The sequence below is a fragment of the Miniopterus natalensis genome, chromosome 1 (genome assembly GCF_054644295.1).
Source record: "Miniopterus natalensis isolate mMinNat1 chromosome 1, mMinNat1.hap1, whole genome shotgun sequence".
Lineage (NCBI taxonomy): Eukaryota > Metazoa > Chordata > Mammalia > Chiroptera > Miniopteridae > Miniopterus > Miniopterus natalensis.
In genome coordinates this window covers 167,186,987-167,214,973 of record NC_142081.1, presented here as the reverse complement: position 1 = coordinate 167,214,973, position 27,987 = coordinate 167,186,987, and the positions used below count along the sequence as shown (strand labels likewise).

The 27,987-nt window shown below is 38.0% G+C and overlaps 1 protein-coding gene across 7 annotated transcripts in view; it reads left to right on the top strand.

The window, feature by feature from the left end:
• The window catches only part of ADGRL3 (adhesion G protein-coupled receptor L3), a 697,726-nt gene extending 693,006 nt beyond the window's left edge, over positions 1-4,720 (top strand). For 6 of the 7 annotated variants that reach the window (XM_087827189.1, XM_087827185.1, XM_087827178.1 and 3 more), the window contains one exon: positions 3,507-4,720. In XM_087827189.1, coding sequence (XP_087683315.1) covers positions 3,507-4,321 — 815 coding nt within the window. In that variant the 3' untranslated portion in view covers positions 4,322-4,720. Of the gene's footprint in view, positions 1-1,576; positions 1,595-3,506 lie in introns of all 7 variants that reach the window. The other variant, XM_087827196.1, reaches the window with a different exon arrangement.
• Positions 4,721-27,987: the final 23,267 nt, after the last annotated feature.

The window sequence follows — 27,987 nt, the reverse complement described above, 5'->3', positions numbered from 1 at the left end:
ATTGGACAATTCAATTTTTGTAAGACCAATTGCATTACAGATAAACCTATCAACAAAACCTAATATAGAGAGGAAATTGTGATTTTATAAAATAATTTACATTTTAAAATTATTTAATTCAATTCTAAAACTTTAAAGAAAGACATCCGTAGGATGGGATATAGTGAAGAGTACATTCACCATTATAGTTGGTGAGAATACAAGGTTACATTACAAAATATATCAGTAAATATTCAAAGCCCAGGGCAGTGTGAAGAGAACAAGATACTATACCCAGAGCAAATCCAGAAGATGCCCTTTCTGACCCCAGTTCTGGCACTGTTTGCAGGGTAGTCAGATAAGGCTCAGCCTCTCTTGATATAGTTTCTTCATCTCTGAAAAGCAGGGATTGAGCTTGTAATCTTCCATTCACTTTCTACTTCTAAAATTCTGTCATGTAAGGAGGGAACCATAAGGAACCTACAAACCATTTCCCTCTCAGCTTTAGTGGTTCCAGTTCTCTTTCTAAAGCCATTTTGAAAATTTTAAAGAAATTTCTCTGTATTTTGAAATGTTGTTGATCTTTTGTTGAGAAGCAAATATACATTTAAAGTACACACACCTTATTTCTAAAGCAGGGGTTAAACTGTAACAAGTCAGAATCTCTTGAAATGATCTAGCCCAGTGAATTTGCTGGAGTATTTTCGTGTGTGTATGATGATTTAACCTTCCTATAAACAAAATCAGCAAGAACATTTCTTTTGAGCTGATTAAAATATGGGTTTTTTTTAAAAAAAATTTTTTCTAGGATCGTTTTTAATGGATCAGCTCAAAAATGTTTGATTGCATATGATTGTGCAACAACCCAGAAGAAAACGATATTGATGGTGGTATTTTCTCCCCCTCACATTTTCTTGATAAAGAATAATGATTGGATTTAACCTTTTTCTTTCTCCATAGTTATATAACTTTTGAATATGAGCTCCAGAAATGACATGATTGATCAGTATCACAAATGATAAGCAGTTGTATTAGGGACAGTAGGGGGAAAATAATCTTTGTACATGGAAAGAGAATTATGTACAAGGAAAAAACAATTATGAAAACCTTCAACTACAGTTTTCTCTCTGTATACAAGCTAAAAACTTCATAATTTTACTGAAAAACTTTAAAGTTAAATAACACTTTTTAGAGGCAGGCATTTTCTAACATACACACACACGGGTAATATTAAAATGTAGTTGTGGAAATAGTCATGACTTGCCCTCAAATTTTTACTCTCCTTGGTTGGTGTGATAATTTTAACTAAAAAAAAAAAAGTGTATTTGTTTGAAAATTTACAAATAGTAGAAACGCTTATTAGAGACTCATTTTATTAGCATGTGTTAAGGGGGGGATTCTTATTTTCTGACTAACATTTCAATATTTTAATTATGATAAACCATGTAACACAGACTCATGAATTTTGGGGCAGTGGGAATAATTTCCTTTGACCTTTTTCTGCATATCATCAATTTGCTTTTTACTCATGTTCTCCTACTGTCGCTGTAAGCTTACTTGTTGTTTTTTCTTTCCTTTTCTTCATGCTGTCGTTTAGAGCCCTACAGAGAGACAAGTATGGGAGTAAAGCTAAACATTGCATATCAAATGTAATTTTTTTTAGTTCACTTTTATTGCATCACATATAGATGATGTAGTTATTAAAAACAGTTCATCTCACAATTTAAAAACTAAGAACTTATAAATCAACTTATATAAATATGTGAATAGAGATTAGACGCTTCTGTTGTCTGATTCTTTTACTGTGTCACGTAATCAACGTAGTTGTTAAGTCTCATGTAATGTTCGTGTGAGTTAAATTGTTTTTAAATTAAGCATTTATTTTTTGCTAATTCATGAACTTTTAATTTTTATTATTGCATTCCATCATACAAATATATGTCATGTGCAATATGCCCACTTTATTTTTACTATGGCTGTTTCAACCCGTACCTAATGCATTGACAACAGAAATAAAAAACGTGTTTCAATGCATCGGTCACGAGCCCGTAACCATCAAGCATAACATAGCAGCCTCTGCAGCAGCAATCACCCATCACATGTGGCCCTTTAAAAAGCATTTACTTTTTTTTCCTTAACATTGTGGATTTGTCTACAAGATATCTTATAACATGAAAATAAATCGCTTCACCCTATGTCTGTGATGCTTGCTTTTTGATGTATTTTATGCCTTGCTGTTTTTGAAAACTGTGTTACCTGAATACAGAGTATTCATCAGAAGTCTATATAAAAAATTGACATATTTGGGATACTTTATTTAAACCAGCAGTGAACCAGTTCAGTTTTGATAAACATAATTGCATCACAGATATAGAATGAATGCTATATTTTCACAAGTTAGCAGTGTATTGAGAAGTTTAATAGAATTCTTCAGTTAATTGTTCTGCAAAGAAATACCCTTATTTACCACTATTAGTCGAATGTTTGTGTTTGATTTTCTTTTGTGGTTTACATTTGAAGTAAATTATGGAATGATTATAGATTCTTGGGTTTCTGTTCATTCAAGAGAATGCAAAAAATCTTGAATAAACATGTGGTCAAATTTATTTCACTACAGCTATTTCTTCCCAGAATATAATGTTTAATCTCTTTTTAAATCCAAAGTTTAATATGTACACAAAGTCATCACTCATTATGAAATGGAAACTTTCATACAGTATGTTTTGTAGGAATCAGATCTTGTGTCTTTATACATTCTTTTGTAGTATTATCTAATGATCCTAAATAATTACTAATGGGTTAATATATAATAGCAACCAAAGTGCCTATAGCAGAAAAAAAAATGTAGAAAGTAAAGACAAATACTTTTGTTTTGAAAGTACCTATGTGCAAATTATTTTGATGTGCCATTTATTTGACTAAGCATTATTTTATGACTACATCTCTCGGACAAATTTAATGTAATCCTTTTGTGGTTTTGTATGTAGGGATTATTTTCAATACTACAGAATTATGTATGAAATTTTTAGAAACTGCTTCACTCTTTTACTTTGACCAATATATTCAAAGTACCACACACGAATTGTTACTATTATGCCTATTTCAATGTTAAGACAACATGTAAAATTAAAGGTAACAAATTACTGAATTGGCTTTGATGTGTATAAATTGAAAGCTATGAATGATTATACCAAAATTTTGCCTTATTTTTCTAATTTCTCTTGAAATAGGCTTCAAGTAGTTTTAGGCAGCGTTTTTGGGTAAATTGCAAATTCATAGGGTTGGGTTTTTTTCTTTTTTAAGATTTATTTTAAATACTGATTTTCCATTTATAGGATTTCTATCAATTGTCCATACATGTAGATATGTACATTAAATTTAATAGTGTATTTTTATTTACAAATACCTGGTACTTAACATGGCTAGCGACTTATACATGCCTCACAGCCGTACGCTTCTGCTTGTGTGTCCGTGTGTGTTCCGTGCCAACCGGGCATGAATGTCATGGTGTCCGTGATGTTTTTCAGAGGGGCTTCTGAACAATGCCAGGGATACAAGTGTCATGGATACTCTACCACTGAATGGTAACCATGGCAACAGCTACGGCCTGGCGGGCGGCGAGTACCTGAGCAACTGCGTGCAGATCATCGACCGCGGCTACGGGCCCGCCGAGAGCGCGCTGGAGCAGAAGATCCTGAAGGAGCTGGCGGCCGGCTACATCCCCTCCTACCTGGGCGGCCCCGAGCGCGCGCGCGAGCAGGGCCGCAACCTCCTGAACAAGCTGGGCGGCCGGGGCGCGCGCGAGGACGGCGCCATGGTCCTGGACGACGCCGCCGCCTTCGCGCACGAGGACGGCCTGGGCCTGGAGCTCCTCCACGAGGAGTCCGACGCCCCCCTCCTGCCCCCCCGGATTTACTCCGCGGGGAGCCGCCCGCCGCTGCACTACGCCCGGCGGCGGCTGCCCCAGGACCACAGCGACAGCTTCTTCCCCCTGCTGCCCGACGAGCGCGCGGAGGACGCGCAGGCCCCGCGCCGGGACTCGCGCTACACCAGCATGCCCGCGCTGCCCCCCGCGTCCCCGGGGCCCGGCGCCCCCGGCGCGCACGCCGAGCCCGCGCCCGGCCCCGCGCCCGCGCCCGCGCCGCCCAGGGCCGCGGACGCCGACGACCTCTACTGCAAGAGCATGCCCAACCTGGGCGCCAGGGACCGCGGGCACCAGCTGCACACCTACTACCAGCTGGGGCGCGGGAGCAGCGACGGGCTCATCGCGCCCCCGACGCGGGAGGCCTCCCCGCCGGGGGGCGCCGGCGCGGGCCCCGCGCACCTGGTCACCAGCCTATAGAGGGCGCGCGGGGCCGGGCGCGCTCCTGACCGCCGCGGCGCAGGCTCCCAGACTCCTCTTTCGTTCTTTCCTGTTTATTTTTTTATAAACTGGGATTTTTAGATCAGCCCAGGGGAGAAAGATAACTGCTGAAATTCCCCGGCCCCCCTTCCCCGTCCCCCCAGGTGGAGACTTCATTATGTTAATGAACGAGCTATGGAGAAAACGGCGCTCTTTGTGGCCTTGTCCATCCCGTTGTGTTTGTCCCAACATCCGCGGCTCTGTCACTAGAATTGCAAGGACCTGCTTTTTCGAAGGCCAGGAGAGCAGTTGGGACTGAGGAACAGCGCCGCGTCTGGAGCGGAGTGCTGCACACCGCGAGCAGAACTCACCCGAGGCCTCGAGTCACAGCCCGGCTCCCCGCGGAGTCCAACAGCGAAATCAATGCGGAAATGAAGGGGAATTCTAGAATGATATGCTAAATGCATATTTTATGATTTGCTGGATTAACTGATGATAAAACTAATGGCAGAAAAAAATTGAACAGTTTCTATGTAATGTACAGATACTAGCATTGCACATATAGTCTGCTTTCTGTTCCTCCAGAATTTGAGTCCTGTTAATGTAGTGCAAAAAAAAAAGAAATTTTCTTTTTCTTTCGTGCTGGTCTTGCAAGTTTGTCTCCCAGTAAGAGAGCAAAGTTTCCTTCCTTTCATCTTTGTTTTCTTTCTACATTTTTTTTTTTCTTTTCTTTCCTTTCTTTCTTTTGCTTTTTTTTTTTTAATTTCACCTGGCAAAAAATAAATGAATGAATAAATAAATAAATGAAACTATCACTTTATAAGAATCATTTTCTAGTAATGCAAACAAATTATTTTTTACAAAAAAATAAAATAAATAAAATTAGACTTCCTTCCTCACTATATATCTTTATTCAGTCAGAATATTTCCAAGAGCATTTTTGCAAATTAGAGCAGGACAAACTTTTATGTTTACAGTGCATATCTGTTGTAATGCAAGCATATTTGGCAAGCAGTTCATCACCAAGACAGTAGCTATGGTTCTAGAAGTCAAGAGGTGTCAATAGAACTAGTGGGGCTTCTGCATGTGAAAAAAAAAATGGTATCCCATAGGCATTAAAGTGCTGAATGCTCAGTCTGATCCCAAATGGGCACCTGCACTACCAATTCTTAAAGGAAATTCACTCCCTTGTAGTAAGAATCAAAAGGTCAAGTTATTTTGAAGTGATTTTTTTTTTTTTTTTAAACTCTTCTGTTCGCTAACAGGAAAATTTATTTATTTGACAGGATTTTAAGTAATGTAGGAATACAAAAGTTAAATTAGCAGCACATATAATTTTTTTTAAATTTATGATCCATTTTGTATGGTCTCAAAGTTGGATGACCGCATTACTAATATTTGTTGTAAAAGTGAAACTTGTTTGCCAACCAATAAACAACTGATTGAGATTTAGTAGATATTGTATTGATGTATGTACTATATGATTAATTATTCTTTTTATTCTCCTTTCTTTCCTCCTGTTTTCAGTATGTAAACTTTCCTAACCCTCTACGGCCCAAATGAGCCACGCAAAAGAAGTCAATCTGCCTAAATGAGTAAGCTAAGCACAAAATTACACAGTTTTTGCAGACAGAGTAAACCAGAAAAATGGGGCGAGCATGTTTATGTTGGCTGAAAAAAGGTGCATAACTTACTTTTGAGCAGATTAATATATAGGTTACTATGTGCTTATTTATAAACCAGCTGCAGTCTACATGTGCTTTATTATAATAGCCAATTTCAATCAGAGATTTAATATTAAATTGGAGCAGAGGTGGATCATATTATTTCCTCCCTTATAAATTACATTTTGATGTTAGAAATTTAAATTCACTCAGTTGGCAAAATGCAAGAATGACAGCAAAGAGGATATCCATTTTATAAAGATAGTACAAGATGTTTTAATGCTAATTTTTTCTTGTTTTATATACGGAGAAAATGGAAGGAAAAATGTCCTTTCAAATAAACTTATTAGATCTCCAATTACTGAAGAACATTTACCAAGAGTGCCCAAACATGGAGCCTTGCCTAGGGAAAAGCTGGAATGAATTTGCCAAATTATAATTTCTCTTGTAATATCTTGGTGATTTCTTTTTATTTTTCCTTTTCATTTCCCCCAAATCTAAACATCATCCACCTATAAATTGATTTCTTAAATTAAGATGGAAAGGAGTAGTTTACAGAATAGCCAGTAATATATATAATATATAGTAATAAACTATATATATATGTGTGTGTATGTGTGTATATATATATATATATATATAGTTTAAAAATATGTGACAAAAGGAAAGATTTTTGTGCTGGGTCAGAGTACATCATAACCTTAATATCACCTCAAAATATCTTATGCATCATTCCTTTTTAGTCACTCGACATGATTATTTAAGTCTACATATTTTCTTTAAATTGTAGGAGAACCACAAGCTTTAATAGAAATTCAGTTTTCTCATGCCACCCTGTGGCGATCTTAGCACCCGAAAGGTGGTCAGCCTGTCTGGGACACAGGACACGTTTGGTGATGAAAGAACCCTTTTTAGACGTGGGTGAGGTGACTGCAGAAACCCGAGTGTGGTCTGGGGGCGACGGGTACCTCCGCCTGGTGGCCAGCCCCGCAGTAACCTATGAGGGCAACTGTCCGTGAGAAGCCGGTGCCGCAGGTCAGTGGGAAGGGACCTCGGCCCCGCCCGCCGGCGCTGCCAGCCCGGTGGCCGCCGCCCTGCCACCTCCTGTGCTTCGCTGTGGAAGCGGGACGCAGGCGGCCCCCTCGCCAGGCCAGGCCGAGGGCAGGCACTGGGGCCGAAACGCACAAGGCGCTGGGCGCCGCCAGCCTCCGCCCAGCTCCTCGGGAGCGCTGAGCTTCCCGAGCCCTCGGGCCGCCTAGCTGGGGTGCTTTCAGAGTCTGAGGAGCCCGGAGACTCTCGCAGGAAGAGGCTGCTCCCCCAGTTGTATGTGTTACGACGAAAACACAGTGGGTCAAGGAGTCGCCTCCGTGTCGGTAGAAACCTGTGCGCGCCCAGCATTTCACTCGGCCCGCTTTCCGCCGGCAAGAGCTCAGTTCCTGAACTTGAATCTTTTTTTACCTGGATTTTCATATGTACCTGTTGGTAAATTAATAAGTTTAAAAAATGCCTTGTTTTTTTTAACCACCTTTGGTTTACTCTGTGTTTTTAATGCCATTTGTGACATTATGTGCATATTTCTGGTGTGTGTATCTGATTTTCCATGAAGACGTACATTTGCATCAAACATGCACATTATCTGATAGAAGTAAAAGTTACGCCAGTGAAACAAACCAGTCGTTATTTCCTAGTGAAATAATGTTTTAATAACAGTCTGCACTTGATTTTTTTTTTCTCTCTCTCTGAGGTCTATTTCACATGATAATTTATCAGGGCACTAACTGGCTGCACGTTTAGTTGATTCAAAAACTGTTGGAATATTGCACAGCTCGTGTTCCTAATTGATAATATTTATGGAGAAACCTAAATTTTGTGGAGGAGAAATATGTTGGAATTCCAATTAAATTTCTGATCATCCCTCCTTGTTTCCATGTTATTAAAATGAAAAACATTATAGTTGAATAATTAATTGGTATGCTAAAATAATCATAATGACAAAAACTGGTATGAGAAAATTATGTTGAAGTAAAAACCAGGAAAGTTAACCAAATTGCAGGTAATAGAAATACCCTTAGTTTCTTGTAAAAAAAATTCACAATGACTCTAAATTAAAATGTAGTTCATGAACTGCATTTTTTAAATTCCCATTAATCTAAAAATGTTGACATGTTGATGAAAATTTTTAAGATTTAGTGTTTTTATTTTTAATATTAACTTAGTTGGTGTGATGAGACTTCATGATGATGGAGATGAGCATATAAGTAAATTACTGATTTTGCAAAGAACCCCTAGACTTAATTTTGGGCAACATGTCTAGGCTCTTACACACACACGTTTGAATCCATTGACTGGTTTGCTCACTTTAAAAAATGACATTAAAACTTTAAAGACTGACTTTCTTATTATTGTAGAGACCAAAAGGAAGAGGAAAAGTATTTTCTGGGTCGTCTAAAGATCAACTTCAAATAATCATCTCCGATTAGTGAAAGAATGATTAGTTTTTAGAAGTTGTCTATCAGTACTATACCAAAGTGCCATTGTTTGGGAGAAAAACAAAACAGCACAGACCTACTATGCATGTCAATTCAAATTCAGAGAGAGAGAAAAAAATCCCAAACCGTAATTTGATTTTGAACAATTCTGAAAATATTGACAAGAATGTCCTTGATTCTCTAACAAAAATATTTGAGATAAAATAACAATATAAATGATCTTCCCAGAATGCTGTAGTTGTACCAAGGTGTTAAGATTTAATTAGCTCATATGTAGTAATTCATAACTATAATTTACCACATAAATAATTACTGTGCATTCCTAATACGTTACACGTGTTTTAGACTTCTACACATCCATAAGTTAGGAACATGGAAACACAAGAGTGAGGCAGCAACATTGCAGAATAGCTTATGGAAGCATTTTAATTAATTTGTGCAAATTCTACATGAGAAACTTCTTTGAGCTCATAAAATAGATTTGATGGATTGCAACTATAAATTTAATTTTGTAATCAACAATTATGTCCTTTCTAAGCCATCTGAAAAATAGTTAAATATCTAAATTTTTACTTAGGCTAGTAGAAATTAAAAAGTGTTGGTAGCTGCTGCTTTCCTGCTTCGGCCATAAGAGGAATACTTTCTATTTACTAATTAACTGATTACGTCCTCTTTGCTTTATAAGGGAAATCAATCTTTAACTTTCAACTGTATTACATACCTACCTACTCCGATTCCTTTTATTTACAGCTTGCAGAGGGAATAGCTTATTTACAATATCACAAACTTTATGGTTTTTCCCAATAAAACAAGTAGTTGTTATGGTTTTACATATTGTCATTTGAAATAAAATTATTGCTATTTCCTCTTTTTTAAAAAAACAATTAAAAGTCTGCACTTCTTTAGCATCTAAGACCTTTAAGTTATTATTCAATGTCTTCATTTCAACTATGTTTTGATGTTTCTTTCTCTCTGTTAATATTATGTCACACAAATTTTTCTCATTTAATTTGTGTCCTATTAGAGTATTTCAAAGGTAAATGCAAACCATGATTTTTAAGTAGTCATGTGAAAAGAGAACTTTGATTGATATGCAGAGGTCAAGGAAGATTATACCAGAAAGAACCTCTGTTGTGATGACCAAGTGTTTTCCGTCACAATATGAACACGAGAGGAGCAGAAGCAAATTGGTGAATTAGCGGTGAGGTAGCAGGTCCTACAGTAGAGTTACAAGTAAAGAACTTCCAGGAAAAAATAACGAAGTAATTTAGAGTGATAAAAATCTAAACACTGTACCAAATGCTATTGATGTGTTGAAAAAATAAAATTGGAGTTTATCGTATTATAATTTTATCTTGCTGATTCCACAGGAAACCCTAAACACTTTTAACACTCTAGATATTTCTTGTCTAGCTACACCCTCTCTCAAGGAAACATGAATATTTTATCAATGTTTCTTAAATATAAGTATTTTTGCCTCAATTCACGTTACCCTCTAATCTGCTTACTCTATTGTATGCCAACACAGTTAATGCGATGTGTAGCTTTGTACCTCTTAGAGCTTTATTATGAATCTTTCTAATAAACATTAAATTAATATTAACTTGAAATTATGTACATTGTGCAAAATAATTCATAACCAATCAATATTCATATTACCAGATAATTCATTATATAGATGAATATTACCTTGAGGCTGAACAAATAATTATACTGCTGAAAATATTATTCTCAAGTTCTTTCTATTCAATTAATATAGTCACTTTATAAAGTTCTACAGACAGTCGCACACATGATGTGATAGCAGAGTACTCCATAACCCAGTGTTTCTAAAAGCAGTCCCAGTGCTGCTTCATTCTCGAATGCTGAGGGAACGCGCCTGAAAGAAGAGGTGCGTGAAGTTGACATTCTGAGGATCTAATTTAGATAAACATTGTCATTCAGAATGAGTCATCTTAAAATGAAAATATTTTACTCTGCGATCAAAGGGAGAGGTTATTAAAGATTTACAGTTAGTCCAATATGAGAGGGCTTAAAATTTTAAAGGTGTTAGAAGACTACAGAATTTCACACTGCATTTGCAAGGAAATATGTTTAAAATTCATACCTGAGGTAGTTTTAAAGTTAAGAATTCCTCTGATTTTTCTCAAGGTAAAAATGGCAATATGACCCTGGCTTCCAAACAAAATGTATGATTGACCTCTAAAAATGTTTGGCAGAGTTCATGAATGTCATCAACTCTCTAACAGTGGGCAGAGGTCTTTGGGGAGGGAACTCGGATACAGTGGGGAGAACAGTGTCCTCACGCTGACCACTGCGAGTCTCCAGAGCACATTTCTCATGCTTTGAATTTCAGGTTGTCACGGTGTCTTATGTTTTGAATGACATGAGTTAGAAAGATGAGGGAAAAACATTTGAAATCCGTTTTCAAGCCTCATTTGAGAGTAAAGATTTCCTTTACCGCCCTAATAAAGGATGGTATGTCTTGAAACAGAGCTCTGGACAATCAGAAAGCGTTCATTTGTAAACAAGTCCTCTTTGTATATTCTAACACTGATCTTTGCCTGTGAGCTATAAAATCCAGGAGGACTGTAGAAAGGGCTCGATTTCCCCTCATTTGGCTTCTGTGCGTGTGTTGGGAGGTGGCATAATTTGGAAAAGTTGTTCATACTGTTTCCCCCCTCACCAGCATTAAATCTAATTCAAGATATTTCTCTTTTTTTAACAGAAAGGTAGTTTATTTTAAAAGCTAACAACTAATTAAGGTATTTCTCATTGATAAGAAAAATCCCCTGCTAGAAACAAGAATACAGCAGGCTTTGTCTCTTCCATTCTCATATACTTACACATGGCATTAATCTTATGCACCTACAGATTTCAATCTACTGGATTTTTTCCCCTTGTACAACCTTTCCAACCATTTCCCCCCCTTAAATGCTCTGTACAATCACATGTAAAATCATGAGCTACAAATTTCAATAAAAAATGTCAGTAAACAGTAAGTGATGTAGTCACTGTTGTTATATGGTATACCAACATCCTGCTTGTGGGACAGAGTCTAAACTGCCCGATAATGATGGAAACGCGGGCTCCTGACATGGGCCCCCCTCTCCTCACCCTGCGCCCCTCCTCTTCACACTGAAGGTAAAATGCGAGGCCTTTTTTTATTCTTCATGTTTTCAGAGGTCTGCGCGATCCAAGGGATGGCAGGCTAACTGTTCCTTTCAGGACGATAGGAAGTTAAGTTCAGAACTTACCGTTTGCCCTTCAAGTTTGCCAGTAATGAGGTATAATCAAGTGTCATCTTGTTTCTCACCTCAAACTGGGGAGGAGAGTCGCTGTCCGAGGAGCCCTGATGCCACTGTCTGGAACAGAGGCCACAGTAAGTACGGCGGACGCCGTGGGTCACAGGCAGACGCTGCATGCTGTGCCCTGGGCTTAGGGATCCGCAGGCCGAGCGGCGCCCATGTGCCCGGCACGTGGCACTGTTGCATTTAACCTGCCCGGTGACACGGTGACGTGAATTTCTTCACGCTCGCTTCGCAGAGCACATTTAAATTCAGGTTCACAGTCATGGAGCTAGGGAGTTTGGAACCCCAAATCTCTCAGTCTAAAGTTCATTTTATTCTTTTTAAGCATGTCATGCTGCACCAACTAAATGATTAGTTAAGAAATTACCCATCCCTTTCCATTTAATTAGGGGGAGTGGGAGACAGGCATTCAAGGAAATGGAAAAACATGGAGCCTGCTTTTAAGGGACTCAAAGTTCAAAGTCCATTTTACTAGGCAGTTGAGAAACAGAGATAGAGAGCTGCTTGATTCTGTATCTTTGAACAAATTACTTCTCTTAGAAGAGGGTTTCTCAGATTTAAAGTAAATATAATGCCTATTTTGTGTGTGATATAGACTGTACTTGGCATATATGAAATTCTCACCCAGAAAACCCTTAAACAGATTCTGCTTTAGTCTAAATGGACCGTGTGTGTATCTTCCGGTTTCTATTATCTCCCCCCCCGGCCCCCATACACACAGTGGTTGAAGAGTAACTACACCTGTCAGTCAGATGCTAGTTGAAGTTACGCTGTTATGACTGATTCACTTCATTAGGGGGCATGTGTAATAACCGCAAGTTCCTTAGTCTTTGTATGTAATTTCTCAATATCCTTACACAACAGTTTTACCAGCTAAACTTCTGGTGCTCAAAGGCAGCATTTTATAATCTCTATTCAGCGGGTCTCGTTTGTTGCGAAAAAAAATGGTCTGAGTTAAGTATACTTAGGAGATGCTGGGTTAAGCAAAATAAGAAATTATTGTAGGATTTCAGAGATTGCATTGAAAAACTGTAAGAGGAGTGTGTATTTGTGTGTGTGTGTGTGTGTGTGTGTGTGTGTGTGTGTGTGTCTCCTAAAATTATTTGGCCCTAAAATCCTGAAGGAGCCTGAAGTGCAATAGATTGAGAAGTATTAGTTCATGGGACTCACCATTGAAAATGTTTTTGTTACAACTGAGTTTTGTTGTTTGTTTTTTTCTGAGTATTTTACATCAATGAAATGCTGGAGTTGTGATTTTGTCAATGTTAATTGACTTTATGATTCATGATAAAATAATGTTCTAAAAGTATATCCACTAAATGTCTGGTTCCAATCTTTAGGTGGAGAAAAAACAATGAGATGAATGCTGCCTGAAGAATTGTGTCTTAACCATAGAATTCCTTACTTTAGGTATAGCTTCCTGTCTTTTAATATCAAATACCCACTTGGATTCAGCAACTGGAACAAAAATAGTCTATACTCAACAACTGTGTTTCTTATTAGTGCACTTTACAGTGCATGTGAATTACAGGAGAATGGTGTCAGAGGGCAAATTTTTATTTGTGTTCGTCTGGGGGGCTCTGAGGTTCTGGATTTCCAACAAGCTCTCAGGGATGCCTGTGTGGCTACTCCACCTAGGACCAAGGTCCTTAGACTGTCTCTCTCTTTCCCAGAAACACATATGCCTTGCTATCAGAATATTTTCCCCTGAGTGGTTATCTTTAGATACTAGGGCATATATTACAAGAAAAGAGAAACAGAATTTCTAGATTGTGTTCAATCTAATCAAAGATAAACCTGTTAATATTTTTGGAAGTATATAGAGAGTAAAATGGCAAAGCTGGTAATGGAAACATTGCTACTGGACCATCTTAGCTTAGACATGACATGGAGATGAATATATATATATATAGATAGATATAACATATATATATATACACAAAAACACACACATGGATATACAGGTGTCCCCCAAAAATGTATACTCACTTTGAATAATAATTCCGGTGAGTTAAATCTGAAAAGAAACAAACATCAAAATTGAGCTATCAAAAAAAAAGTGAGTATACATTTTTTTGGACACCCTGTATATATATATATGTATGTACACATATATAAACTGTATATAAAACATATATGTGTGTGTCTATATGTATATGTGTAAAATAACACACATATGTAGTAATTGCTTATTATGAAAGATGATTTTGGTATTTTCCATATAAACACATCTAAAACGCATTAGAAATAGTTACTAGAGAAGTTTAATTTTTTAGTATGTAAAAGATATTGCTGTTGCATTTGGAGATACTTGCTGGTCTTCCATTTATATGTAAAGCGGAAATAATCACATAGGTAGGTATAGCAAAAAGTGAGAAATTAAAGAACGCCTAGATAGTAGCATCATTTTGAAATTTATTGATAAATCCATTCCTAAAAGTATCAGCTGTAGGTCACTAGAGTAAGTCCTCTCTTAACATCATCAATAGGTTCTGCAACATTAAGCCAACGGACACAGGGCAAAACCAATAGCCTAGGCTAATTAGGAGTTAAGCTCCTATGGCATCTCACCAACATTAAATGAAATGACTCCCAACTAAACAATGTTACTCAAGTGCCTGCTGTATTTGTTTCATCATAATACTAAATATTTACTGCCAGTGAAAAATCTTCTTTGATTAACACAAAAATCGACTCACTTTTCTCTACTGTCCTGAAGTCACAGGATTTACTCCCAGTCACAGCATCAGAAAAAATAGATGTCATATTTTAAAGTATCAAGAATGTTAATGTTCTGAAGATTTTATGTATAAACTGAAATACAAGATTTTGTCCATATTGGTGATTATGTGTTAAATGTGTTAAAGTCAAAACACACCTTGATATTTTAAAAAGTGAGTAATTATGAATTAGATAATCCTTGTAATGAACATGATCTTTCATATAATTACAATTCTCTAAAAACAAGACTCATGTCTGAATCTCCAAAATATTAATTCTTTGTATAATTGTAATTGGAGGAAAAAAACTCATTAAACCCTTTTATTTTGGGAAATTTATGCTTTGCTTAGATAATATATAAGAACATGTATTTTATATTTAGTGTATAGCCTTAATTTTACCGGTATTCCAGAAATTAACAGTGCTTTTTAAATGTTGGGGGAAAAGGATCAGGTATATTAAAATATAAGCCCTTTGTCTTCCACGTTATGCATCTTAAAGTTAATCATTTCTCACAGTCTTGAAAAATCTTTAGTGTTAATTTTCACCATTCCATTGTAACTGATAAAAATAGAATTCCATTAATTCGGGTAATGCAGAAAAATAAACTAAGAAGAAATAGATCCAAACTGAAGAAAAATCCACAAACTTTCTTTGTAAGCTTAGTCTTTCATTTAAAATTTTTATTTTGAAGTATATCATGCTATTTTTCTATAATCTAAAATATTTAAATGAATGATAGTTTTATGGTTGTAACCTATGTATGTATAAATTGTCTAAAAGGTTAAGTATAATTAATAATATTTTTTGGTATTAAAAATTCAAGGTAGAATAATATCTAAGATTGAGGAGACAAGACTAATTTGAATCCCTGTGAAAAACACAATAATTTGTTGTATTTTATTAATTTATTTTGAAGACAGGATGATTAAACTTCTCTTACTATTTTCATGTGTTCATTGTGAAGGTCAATAAAATAATTAGCTCAGTATTTCTCATCCCTGGCTTTGCTGAGAATTCTCTAAAGCATTTCTTTTAAAGGGAGTACCTGAGAGCTTGCTTTCCGGGGCGTGCCGTCCGTTTGGCTCAGAGAGACTCGTAGAGATGCCCCGCAGGCGTGGACAGTTACCTGGACACGCGCGTGGCCAGCGGGGCTGCGAGGAGGGCCGCCGGGGACCCTGCGCCCAGCGAGCCGGGGAGTTTCTGGGGAGCTCCGGGCGCCCTCCCCCGAAGGGACAGGCCATTGCTTCGAGCTGTTAGAAGCCACCAGGGGTGAGGCTGGGGAGAAGCCAGGGGGCCAGAAAAGAAACCAAAGGCTGCGGCTGTGCAGTTAGCCTTCCAGCGGGGCTGCACCCTGAGAGGCTGCGCAAAGCTCTCTGGGAGCTCTGACGGGGGAGGGCGCGTGCTTTCCCACGCGGGACGGCCGGGGCTGGCGACAGCTGCTGCAGACCCCCGCGGCCTGGCGAAGATGGGTGACGGCCCGTCCCGCGCACAATGAGAAAGAGCTGGCTATGAAACGAGGCGGAATTAGTGGGGGGAAACTGTTAGAAACCGTCCCAGAGCTTAAAAAGGCCTTCTCTCCTAAGTTAAAATGGAATTATGTAAAGAGATGTATGATTTTAAAAGAGGGAGAGAAAGGATTTAGATAAATGAATCTATGATGTTGGTTAGGTGTCAACCCAGTTCTTAGAGGTGTTAAAAATAGCTGTCCTCATTTTCAAACAGGGAAGGTCATTCGGAATTCGACTTGTTAAGGATGGATATAAATTGTAAAACGCCTCGAAAACAGAATTCGGCTACAACTCTTCTCTGTGTCTCTCTGTGTATGTCTATATATGTATGTTGTGACATAATTGTCTACCTCCAGATGGTATTGTTAAAATTAATTTAAGGGCAATAGCTTGTAAGGACTGGGTATATTAAAATTCTCAAAAATATGGAAACTGATTCAGCCCTGGCCTGGTAGCTCAGTTGGTTAGAGTGTCCTCCGCTACGCCAAGGATGTGGGTTTGATCTCTGATCAGGGCACATACAAGAAGCAACCAATTAATTCATAAATAAGTGGAACAACAAATTGATATTTCTCTTACTCTCTTTCTCCCTCTACCTTCCTCTATCTCTCTAAAAATCAATGAAAAAAATGGCATTAGAAACTAATTAAATGCTTTCCAAGTTCATGTGATCTAAGATTAAACTTAAGTAAATAAAAGCTAGCTTAAGTTTATTGGTTTAAGTAAAGCAGGCATGCCTTTATTTTGCTTGGGTTTTACAAAAATCAGCCCATGTTAATAATTGACTTTGATGTCTGTGAAATATGTTTCTAGAGGTGGTAAAATTTCTTCATAAGTCTGCCAAGAATGCTAATTAATTACTTCTTAGTTTTAATTAGACCTTGAGGTTTTAAGAGTTAAAAATCTCAATACATGTAAGAATAACGTTTTGGTCTTTCAGAAGAACCCCTGGAGCACCTCAAAAGACTTGAAATTGCATGGGAAAATTGTAAAATAAGTGATGAAAATTTATAGGGAATATTGTATGAGCAAAAAAAATGGTTGTAAATTAAACAAATTGTCAGTCTATCAGAAACCCAAGATGGCCACTTGGTTCATCTCTGCTCCCTGACATCCCTCATTTCTTGGATTTTTTATTCTTTTATGCATCACCATGCATTTAAGCTGAAATTAGGTGAAGGAATTTATGAGCTGACATTATTGAAAAAGGACATCTTACACGATTGCAGGTTAGTTTGATAGAGTCACTTCAAGAAAAGGCCAAGTTGGTAACTGTTTTCTTTCACAGTGAGCTCCCAGGAGACAAATACTTTAAAGAACATTGACCGCCACCTGGAGATTTTGCTTATTGGAAAGGACGTCAAATAAAAGACATTTTCCAACCTCATTGGAAGGGCCCTTATCAGGCGCCTAACTGCAAATGGACATCTACCCCTCCCTGCCTATGGACATCAAAGACTCACTGAGAAGCCACTGACCTCAGAGGTAGATGGCTGTCCCAGCGCCTCAACAAGGCCTGTGTACCCACAGATTGGGGTTGACCCCGACACTGATTGTTTGATTGTCTTTACCTGTATGCTAATGATATTAGTCGTAATAATCATTATTTTTGTTCTTTGGGCTTTTCTATATAGTCTAACTCTATGATTACTGACGATACATAAAATAACTGTTGATATTCTTTTCATTTCTTATGTAAATGTTATACTAGATGCCAAATACAGAAAAATGAGACAGAAGGCAAAACTCAGTTCATGATAGTTCAAAGGATAGAAATTATCCAGAATGTTTTTTCACAATGAAGGCCATAAGACTTGACTGCCTTCCATTTACATATCCTTCCCTTTTTTGAAAAATTAGGCCTTGCTTAGATCCCAGGGTTACGTTATTGCCCCATCCCCAGTGGTTAAAAAGGTAATGTTGATATTGAGAGTTCCTAGGAATAACCCTCACTAGCACTGTGAGACCACACTATACGACCAAGTGGTTGGTCATCAGTGCATGCTTCGAATTCATTTATGGCCAAAAAGGAGAAAACTGTGGATGAAAAATAGGGATTCTATGGAAAGTAACCTCACAGGGTGATCTGATCATAAATTCCTAATTGTTCGGGTCATAGTGGATAGCGACGCCCCAGACATATCATTTTTTTTAGTAAAAGCCTTATCTTTGCCTTAAGCAAGCCCTGGCCATTGTTTCTGTGTGTCTAGGTTAACACAACCTTTGAAATAAACCTAACCGCCCTCTAGAGAGCACATAATCTTGTTAACAATCCTGTATTCCAATCTCTGCCTTGCTTTTTCCCACATCCATGTAATCTTTCCTATATTCCCTCCTTAATTTCAAATGCACAAAATGAGCTGCAAACCTGTTATTCTCAGGAGCACTTGAAATCTTGCTTACCAGCATGTGTTGTCAGTTTGGCTCAAATAAACTCTTATGAAAATTAAAAATAAAAATAAAAATAGCCCATGCCTCACTCCATACCAATTAAATCAGAATCTCTGGGCATGATACCCAGGTATAACTAATTTTAATTAATAATTTTAAAAGGCCACAGGTAATTTAATGTGCAGTTTGGGCTGAGAATCACAGTTAACTGTTTAATAAATATTGGATAAATATTTGCATTAATCATGTTTAAATACTGTCAAAATATTATAAAACTTTTTTTAAAGTATGAAAGATATATAGGAAAGCCCAATATGGGAAATTTCTTATTCTCTGATGAGTCTAGCTAATCACCTAAATTTTCACGATACACAGAATTAATACATCTGTATTACCTAATTACTTAACACGTAACTTTAATGGATAGAGTGATGGGTGTCAAATTGCTTTTAATCTAGTGACAACTAATCAAGTGGTAATGTGTGTTTGGAGCACTGTCTCCAGTAGGTTTTCATGATTTTATTCATAGAACAAAAATTCTTATTCAGAACATCTGGTTTCCATCACTATTTTCAAGGGTCCGTGAATATTATCATAATAGTAAGAACCCAGTTATTCATTTTACATCAGGCAGAATTCACAAACAGATATCAGGAATTATTTACATGGAACAAAAATCTTTTCACGTTTTCCTTGGATATTTGGCTCTTATCAGACCATATAGCTACTTGGTGTTTAACACAGGGTCACAGCAGTCCGAAACTCTGCTCTCTGTAAAATGAATTGCCTGTAATTCCATGGAGTGCAGCTGTAAGTTGATGAAGGATAATCTTTTTTTATTATTCAAAATGCGTCATAAATAATAAATGGAGTTTCTTTCATATGACTCCAAGCTTAGCTTTGTAGGCCATCTAATTCACATTCTTTAAGTTTTAGTAAATAATTAAGGATGATTTTTTTAAAGTTGCTCTAAGTAGAAATAGCTTGGAAGACTCCATGGAAGGTAAGAGAGAAACTAGTAACAACTCATTAGATAGAAAACCCACTTCTCTTGGATTCTCACACCTTTGAGCCTTTTTCAATGGTCAGCAATAATGCATGGAATTAATACATGTATGTCACCTAATTACTTCACACATAACTTTCATGGATAGAGTGTTGGGTGTCAAATTGCTTTTACTCTAGTGACAACTAATCAAACCGTAATGTCAGTTTGTAGCACGGTCTCCAGTAGGCTTCATCCAAGATTAATAAGAAAGAATTTTATGATGGATTATTTATTTCTGCTGTGGTCAGCAGACATAGGGGAAATGACCAACTCGTGCAATTTATGTGTCATCTCTGACATACAAGTTGTAAATACTAATACCTGACACTCATGTTTTAGCTGAATCCAGAACTTTAATTTTTTTACATAGCTTCTAAAGTTAAGCAATAATAAAAAATATTTTCCATGGGAAATAGAAAAATTATATCATTCATACCATTTCTTTCACATGCTTGCTATATATTACTTACTGGGCTAAGCATGAATAATTTTCTTTCTTATTATTTTTCACAGAGTTATACTTAATCTTCCCTCTCCACTAGCCAATGGTCACCTCCATCTAACCACATCTGTGGCCAGTGTTCCTCAGATTCAGGCTAAATTCATTCCAACCTCACAGAAATATGAGGTCTCGTTTCTCTTTTTAAATCTCTCCTACCTATCAGTCTCTTCTGTCTTTCTCTTATGTTTAATCCTAGCCTTACACTCCCCCCCTTTGTTTCTGTGTTCCAGAGATGTTCATTATATCTTCTCTTTCTTTGCTCCACAAATCAGCAGCATCTTCTCTCAGTCTTCTTTTTTTAAATTGAATTTAATGGTAGACATTGGTTAATAAAATTACATAAGGTTCAGGTGTAAAATTCTGTGACACATCATCTGTATATTGTATTGTGTGTTCACCACCCAAGTTCTCACTCAGCTTTGAGACTTACTCACCACCCAATCTTTTCCCATATATATATATATATATATATATATATATATGCACATATATGTATACACACACACACACACATATATATATATATATATTCCTGGCTAAGCCTTCCTACTGCAGTATGTCTGCCTCATGTGTGATGCAATTTCCCCCCTTACTATTTTTTAGGATTATTTGGTTTTAAATACTAGAACCATAACTCAAACAAGCTGAACGAATACCCGTAACGGGACTTCTCAGCTCAGCCAGGGGCTGGAGGGAGAGGCCTGGCTAGCTGGCAGCCGGGGCAGTGGGCAGGTGGAGCGGCCTCCGAGCCTGCTCCGCTTCGCCCGCCCAGCCTGATGCTCCCGGACGGGCCTGCTTTGTGGCGGGCGAGCACCCGCACCGAGCCCGACCGCGGGGTTCAGAGCTTGCTTCCCCCGTTTCCTAGGCCTGTGATTCTGAGCAAGTTCCTCTCTGCATCTCAGTTGCCTCTTCTGTAAAATGAGGATACTAATAAAATCTACCGAGTGGAGTTATTGAGATAATACAGTTAAAATTATGAATCACTAGCCCGGCCAGGGGCTGAGCGTCAGCCGATGCACCAGGAGGCTGCTGGTCCGGCTCCCGGCCGGGGCACAGGCCGGGCTGCGGGCTCGGCCCGGCAGGCGGCGCGCAGGAGGCGGCTCACAGATGCTTCTCCCTTACCCAAGTTTCTCTCTCCCTTCTCCCTCTCCCTCCCTCATGCTCTCTCTCTCTATATATATATCATGAGTTACTAAAATGTTTAGAACAGTGCCTGATACATAATAAATGCTCAAGAACTGTTTCCTGTTCTTATTGCTGCAGCAGGACAGTCTCTTTTTGTCAGAGTCAGAGTCACGTTTGGCAGCAACTTTGGACTTTTAATCAAATAGTTCCATGAAAGTATGAAAGAGCTCTTTGGTTAGAAAAATCACAAGAAAGAATTCAGATTCATCTTGCTTGGTTCTTATACCTTACCCTAGACCAGTTTTGCCCAGGAAATTGAGTACCAGGATTGCATAGCCTAGTTTACTCTTCATATCTCCAACGAGACCAATAAAGTCTTAACAGAAGCTGGCTTGAGGGGGGAGCTGGATGAACATGCCTGTGTGAGTATCAGTGCTTACATTTCTTACAATACTACATTTTGCCCAGTTTATCTGAGACCTGAGCCCTTCAAAATGCACCCTTTATGTCTAAACCAGGTTTCACATCCAAATGACCCTAACTTTTTGTTTCTCTTTACTCAGTTCCATTTCCAACTCACCAGTGTAATGCTAATCAAAAGTAAGCATTAACCTCACTATTCAATCAATATTACAAAGCTGCCCATTTCCATTGGTTGGTTGCAATTACTTTCTGTCATCTCCTTAATAAGCCTTAGTTGCAAATATTAGAAAATCAGAATTGAATGTTTAGTTCTACTCACTTTTCTCTCCTACCAAGGTCCTGAATTTCACTCTGTAAGCTAAAATTGCAAGTAGAGAAACACCACTTTTTCTAAACACTTATGTGTCCTTGAAAAGATAATTAAATTGGTTTTGATGAAAACTTTCTGAAAAAAGGGTAGAAATGAAAATGCTATTAGGTTTAATCCAGGATTAGCAAGAGATAGCCAGAAAAGCTGCTACTCTCACCAAGCCTGAAGGCTTAGAACTGAAGGATACACCCCAATGCTATACATATATCTAAATAAAAGAAAACATTTCAAAGAAAGAATCCTGCCACCAGTTAGAAACAGTCTTCAGATAAAATTGTGGGGACTTTTTTCAAGGTATACTTTTGCACTCAAGCCTTTTATTTGAATATGGATGGCTGGTCTTATCTTCCAGCACAGTCTCATGCATGTACACGTCTATACACGCACATAATCGTTGGAAGGAAAGAAAGTGAACTAAATATATACAATCCTAGCAATGAAACAAAACAAACAAACAAACAAATCTTAGCATTTCTCCCCAAGTTCACAAAGATTTGAGAAGGAAAATTTCTGCAATATACTCTGGGGTCCTCCACATTCTTTGAATCAAGAAGACCCAACCCTTCATATAATAATGCCATAGGGTCTCCAATTCTACCAAAAGAATGTCAGGAGCAAAACACAGTTACATTTCTGCCTCTTCTGCTCCAGGATCCCTATGCATATAGAGTTCTGTTTCATTTATTAGTATCTTCAGATTTATTCTAAGCGGAAGTAGTTATTGAGATTTTTGTGAAAATATAAACTAGAAGTGCCACTATTGTTTTTTTCTTTTTCTTTTGAAGTATTTCCAGAAATATTAAAAGCCAGGCAAAAAAAAAAAACAAACTACTTGAGTAGTCTCATTAAAAAAATATAGTTTGAAGTGTTCCAAATCTGAGATACAGAGACTTGGACACACATCAGAAGAAATTATTTATTATTTCCAGTAGATTTAATTTAAAACAAGCTACAGGGGAGACCATCATAAGGAAATGATACAAATCTTTCATTATGATAATTAGAGCCTAATTGTGATTTAACTACAGATAAGATTAAATTTTGCCAAGTTTAAATTCTAGTTGAGTAACAATACTCTGTAGAAGGTTTGCTAGATGTAAAAGCCTAGGTGTCAGACTTGTGGAACTTGTTTATTAAAGAAGATATAGGTTTATGTGAGAGCAGTAAATTAGAGCATGACTTCAGGACCCTGACGTTTCCAAGGTGGTAGAATGGTCAACTAGTTCTCATCATCTTACGTAAATGCTAACACACAAAAGCAACATATGCAGCGCTTTCACTGTTCTCGTAGGAACAGCAACTTAAAGAACAAGCCAGGGTATTGGGGATTAAGTCACCCCCGGGGCTTATATAGTCCGCACGCCCAGAAAGTGTTTGAAAACGGTTTCAAGAGACCGGAGCGCTTCAAAGGATTATAACTCTCAAGACTATTGTAACCAAGCACATTGTGCTAACCGATAAATCCTGATGCGACTATTACAGAAAGTAGGTGCCGCAAAGACCGTCCTTCACAGGGAAAATACAGGCTGCCGTCTATGCAAATAATAAAACCCTTTTGATTAAATGAGCTGAGGCTCTGATGTCTCCAGAGCTTTAGAATGCCATTCGGCAATTATGTCCCTATTGAGACGTAATTATCCCATTAGATATTTATTTACTACCACATATTAAGTTGCAGTAATAGCCAAATAATTATTTCCAAATATTTCACAATCACTTACTTAACACTATGCCCAGAACTATGTGTTACCCATCGTAGGCATTTGATAAATATTTTTTTGAAATGAGAAGATGAATGACCTGATCTGCATTTTACTAGACTGCTCTTCCCTGGTCTCCTTTGTAATAAACCTTATAGCGATCCGCTTAGAACTTTAACTGGATCCCCAAACTACATTGAGTCGGCCTGGGGAAGGAAAGTAACAGAGAAATGGAAGAATGTACAGGGTCACTTACAAGTAATGGTCTTTTGTTTTTCTCACACATCCTGCCAAAGTTGTTTCCTCTGCCAAAAGCTAGGCAAGAGAATGTTGACTCTGTTAAAAACTGAGACACATAGTAGAGGAAAAGCCTTTTGATAACTATTTCCATTTTGTAGTTCTTCAAAAGAAAAGAAGAAAAAAAAGATCTGACCTCCAAGTAAGTTTAGAGGTTCCCCAATAAATTGATGTTTACATTACACCTTTTGTTCAAAAAGTTTAGAAAAAGTTATAAGGGCTTCAAAATAATGTCTAGCATGATGACATTTCCGCAGCAATGAGACTTAAGTCAGTGTTTCCCAAACTATTCTGATAAACTTCTGTTCATTGAGATATTGTATGTGTGGGGGAGTGCAGAGCGGGGATTTCTGTGTAAAGTAATTTAGGGGAGACTAGATTAAACAAATTTAAACACATAACTAAACCACAAGATTCACAGAAGCTTTAATATACTAACCTTCCTTGGGAGTCTCCTCGAACAAAGAATAAACTGAATTATTAAGAGGATAAATGATGGGATTTAAAAGAAAGAAACCAGATTAGAAGAACATTAGAGATTCGTCACTATGTCCGTGATCCATTGATTTCTAAACCTAGTTCCCTATCAGCAGTATCTTAATCATGCCCAATTTTAAAAGTAAGGTGTTGGAGAGGAGGGACTAGATCTTTGGAGAGTAAACAAGGGCGTGTCACTCCTAGGGAGGCGGGTAGCTGTCTGCGGGATGAGTGATGCCTGGCCCGCAGCTGTTCCTCGAACCAGCCACACCCATTCGCTGAGTGCCATCTAAGGCTGCTTTTGAGTTACGAGGATAGAGTTGGATAACTGTACAGAAAATTTTGTCTGACAAGTCTAAAATATTTAGTAACTTGTCCTTTTTAAGAAAAGGTTGACGACCTCTGCGTTGGTGATTAGGGGTACACACTCCAGAACCAGAAACCAAGTTTCAAATCTTATCTAATTCCTGACTTTAGGCAAGTTACTTAACCTTCAGTGCCTCAGTTTCCTTATCTTCAAAATATGAATAACACTTTTATCTACCTCATATGGAAACAAATGAGTGAATCTATGAAAATCACCCAAAACTTGTGATATACATATGTGCCTGACACACATACAATCTGTAAGCACTAATAAAGCCCTGGTGTTGCAGTCAGGTGGCAATTTGCCCAGCTAAAAGTCTGTATGACTAATCCTTTCTCGTAGCCAGCGGTGATCAATGAAATACAGGTTGCAATCATTGATAATGTTCTTTCCGGGAAGTCTCGGCCGGCCCGGGCCCCCTTACCCTTCTTCCCCTCCTGTTCATTCTCCTTGGAATATAACCGTGATGGTTAGAACACCAGCATCCATGTGGGGTCAGCGGGCAACCTTGGGAAAGAAATCTCCGTGCTGAAGGTGGCAAAGCCCAGAGCCGGGCTGAGCATAGGTTTCTGCTGAGTGCAGCTTCTGGATGACCCTGAGTTGTCCACATTCAGACCACATTTCCCGGGGCAAAAATAAATCGTGGTCTTGTTTTAGTGGATGTTATTTTGACTTTTTGTCACATGCGGCTAAACATAATTCCTAATGGAAAGAGCAGTGCGTCAATTAAAATTATAATTTTTATTTTTTGACCAAGGTGGGAAGAGGTAATAATAATGCCTTTTAAAAAAAAAAATGTAAGAGTGACAGGGCTTTCCATTTTAACATTAAACTGCAGCAAGGACACATTTTAGACGACTTAAATCAGGACAATTCCCTTTAATTCTCATTTCACGGATTATGCATTATTGTGGGGGAAATCTCAGCAATCATTTGGTTCCAACACTGCGTGATTCCTCATTACTAGCCCGCAGTTTCAGAAGGGTTTCCTCTCACGGTTGTAATCATTATGAAAATGGCAATGAAGTACTTAGTCAAAAGATAGCAAAGTGTACTTCAATTAAAACCTGATAGCAACACAAATCTTTCTTCTCTTTCTTGACTCACGCGTAAAAGCTGTCTATACCAACACCTAACGACTCAGTTAGAAATCGCACTGGACAAGGCTCAGCCGGGGCCAGCACGGCAAACACACCACCGAGGGGCAGCGATGTGACAGAGGCCGTGATGTGGCGCTGAGGCCGCAAGGGCCGCCTGGGTGACTTAACTTTCCTCTTGAGGAGGCCACGCCATTTCCTTGTGACTTCAGCAGGATGTAACTCTCTCTTCGAGTAACACATGACACACGGACTGAGCTGCAGAGCACTTACCGATGCTGAATAATGATCTTATGGGTAAAATCACGTGGCAGAATGTGACTGAGATGACATTTCTGTGTGTGGCTACAGTCTCCATCTTTGGCCCACATATAGGTGCCTCTACTACTTGGAACTCAGGGGAGCAAACAGGAAGAGTATAATTCGATGCAGTGGCAGGTGAAGCAACTAGTTTTAGCAAATGGTTACAGGAAAAAACAATGAAGATTATTAGAGCTAAATACGTAACTGCTTAAAAATGACTCACGGCTTGATTTGATAGGTTCTAAACAGATTACCGTCAATTGCAGCCAAGCTACTGCTTTCCTTTTCTGGAAATGGTCAGACTTCCAAATTAAATGAAGACAACTGCAGATGTCTTTTAATAAGTGTTTTCATATGAAAACAATTCCAACTTATAAATCACAACAAAACAGCTGCATAAGGGCCATTCCCAAAGCTAGCATTGCAAAATCAACAGAAAACTCCCGATGCCCTCTTCCGTCTCACTCAGTGTGAAAAAATAAGTCCTTAATAAGACATGATCAGGCAGGCACCCTGTTCCCTCTGAATTCGTTCCTGACACTCTTCCCTTCATTCTCTCCTCTAAGCCACACTGTTCTCCTTGCCAGTCCTCGAAAATGGAGTGTGTGCTGCTGCTGGAGGACTTTGCAAATGCTGTTCCCTCTGCTGCACAGCCCCTTCCCAAGAAAACACCCGGTTGCCTCCCACGCTTCCTCAGTGAGTCTTCTGCAGGCTGACCTATCTAAAGATCCAGGAAACTCTTCCTCTTTGTTCAGTTTTTCTCATGACACACCATAATTTTTATTTATTTCTCTAGCACATTACTTGTCTCTCCAGGTTATGTATTCATGAGGGTAGCGATTTATGCCTGTGTCATTCATTCGTATATTCCCAGCACCTGAACTTTCACATGACTTACAGTAGGTGCTAAATAAATTGCCTTTCGTGATTGCAACTTGAGAAGGAAGAGGTAACTTGAGCTTTTATCGTGGATGTACTGGGCAGTTTTACGTATATGTTTTCTTATGAATTAATAGTTTATATCTGTGGAGCACATTTCTAACAGGTTGGTGGTCTTATGTGTGTTGGTTTATTATTTTAATGTATTAACAAATTGGTTAAGTTATTTAGAGTATTTTAATGTAGAAATTCATATGTGTCATAAGTATTCCATGCCTTCTGTTTTTCATAAATAACCTGTAATTGAAACATTCTACTATCAAAATGAACTCTGTTTTCTTCCATGATTTGAAATCCCATATTTATCACTCTTAAATTACAAAAATGTACTTGGATTTACTAATGGACATTTAGTTCTGATTCACTGAACTGTCTGCCTCCTCTTTTTCTAATATCCATTTTAAATTACTATCTTTATAATAAGTTTTAATATCTATAAAACTATGTTCCTCTCAACACATTTTAAAAACATTTTTCTATCAGAAACTTAGCTATAATTTTTTCCTTCTAAGGAAAATTGTGGCTTGCTGGGGTCACATAGCTAGGGCTGGGCAGAAGCATCATTTGAAATAAAATCTGTCTGGCTCCAAAATTTATGCTCTATTTACATAGTTCTTGTTTTATAAAAATCCAGGTATTTTCATTCATCAGGAAAGTAAATCTGTGGTGTGTTCTATGCGTTAGATTCCCTGCTAACTGCTCAGGCTACAAAGACAAATTCCTTTGTTTCTGGACTTGAGAGCTTATTGTTTATATCCTATTGTTATCCTTTTCATTCCCAACTTCCCTCCAGAAAAGTCAGGTATAAATCTTTATAAAACCTTTTAAATCCATAAAAGTAGCCATTTTTAATATCATAAATATATCAGTTGGGCACAGAGACAATATCTAAAATAATTGTTAGCTGCATTTATTTCACGGGAGATGGCTG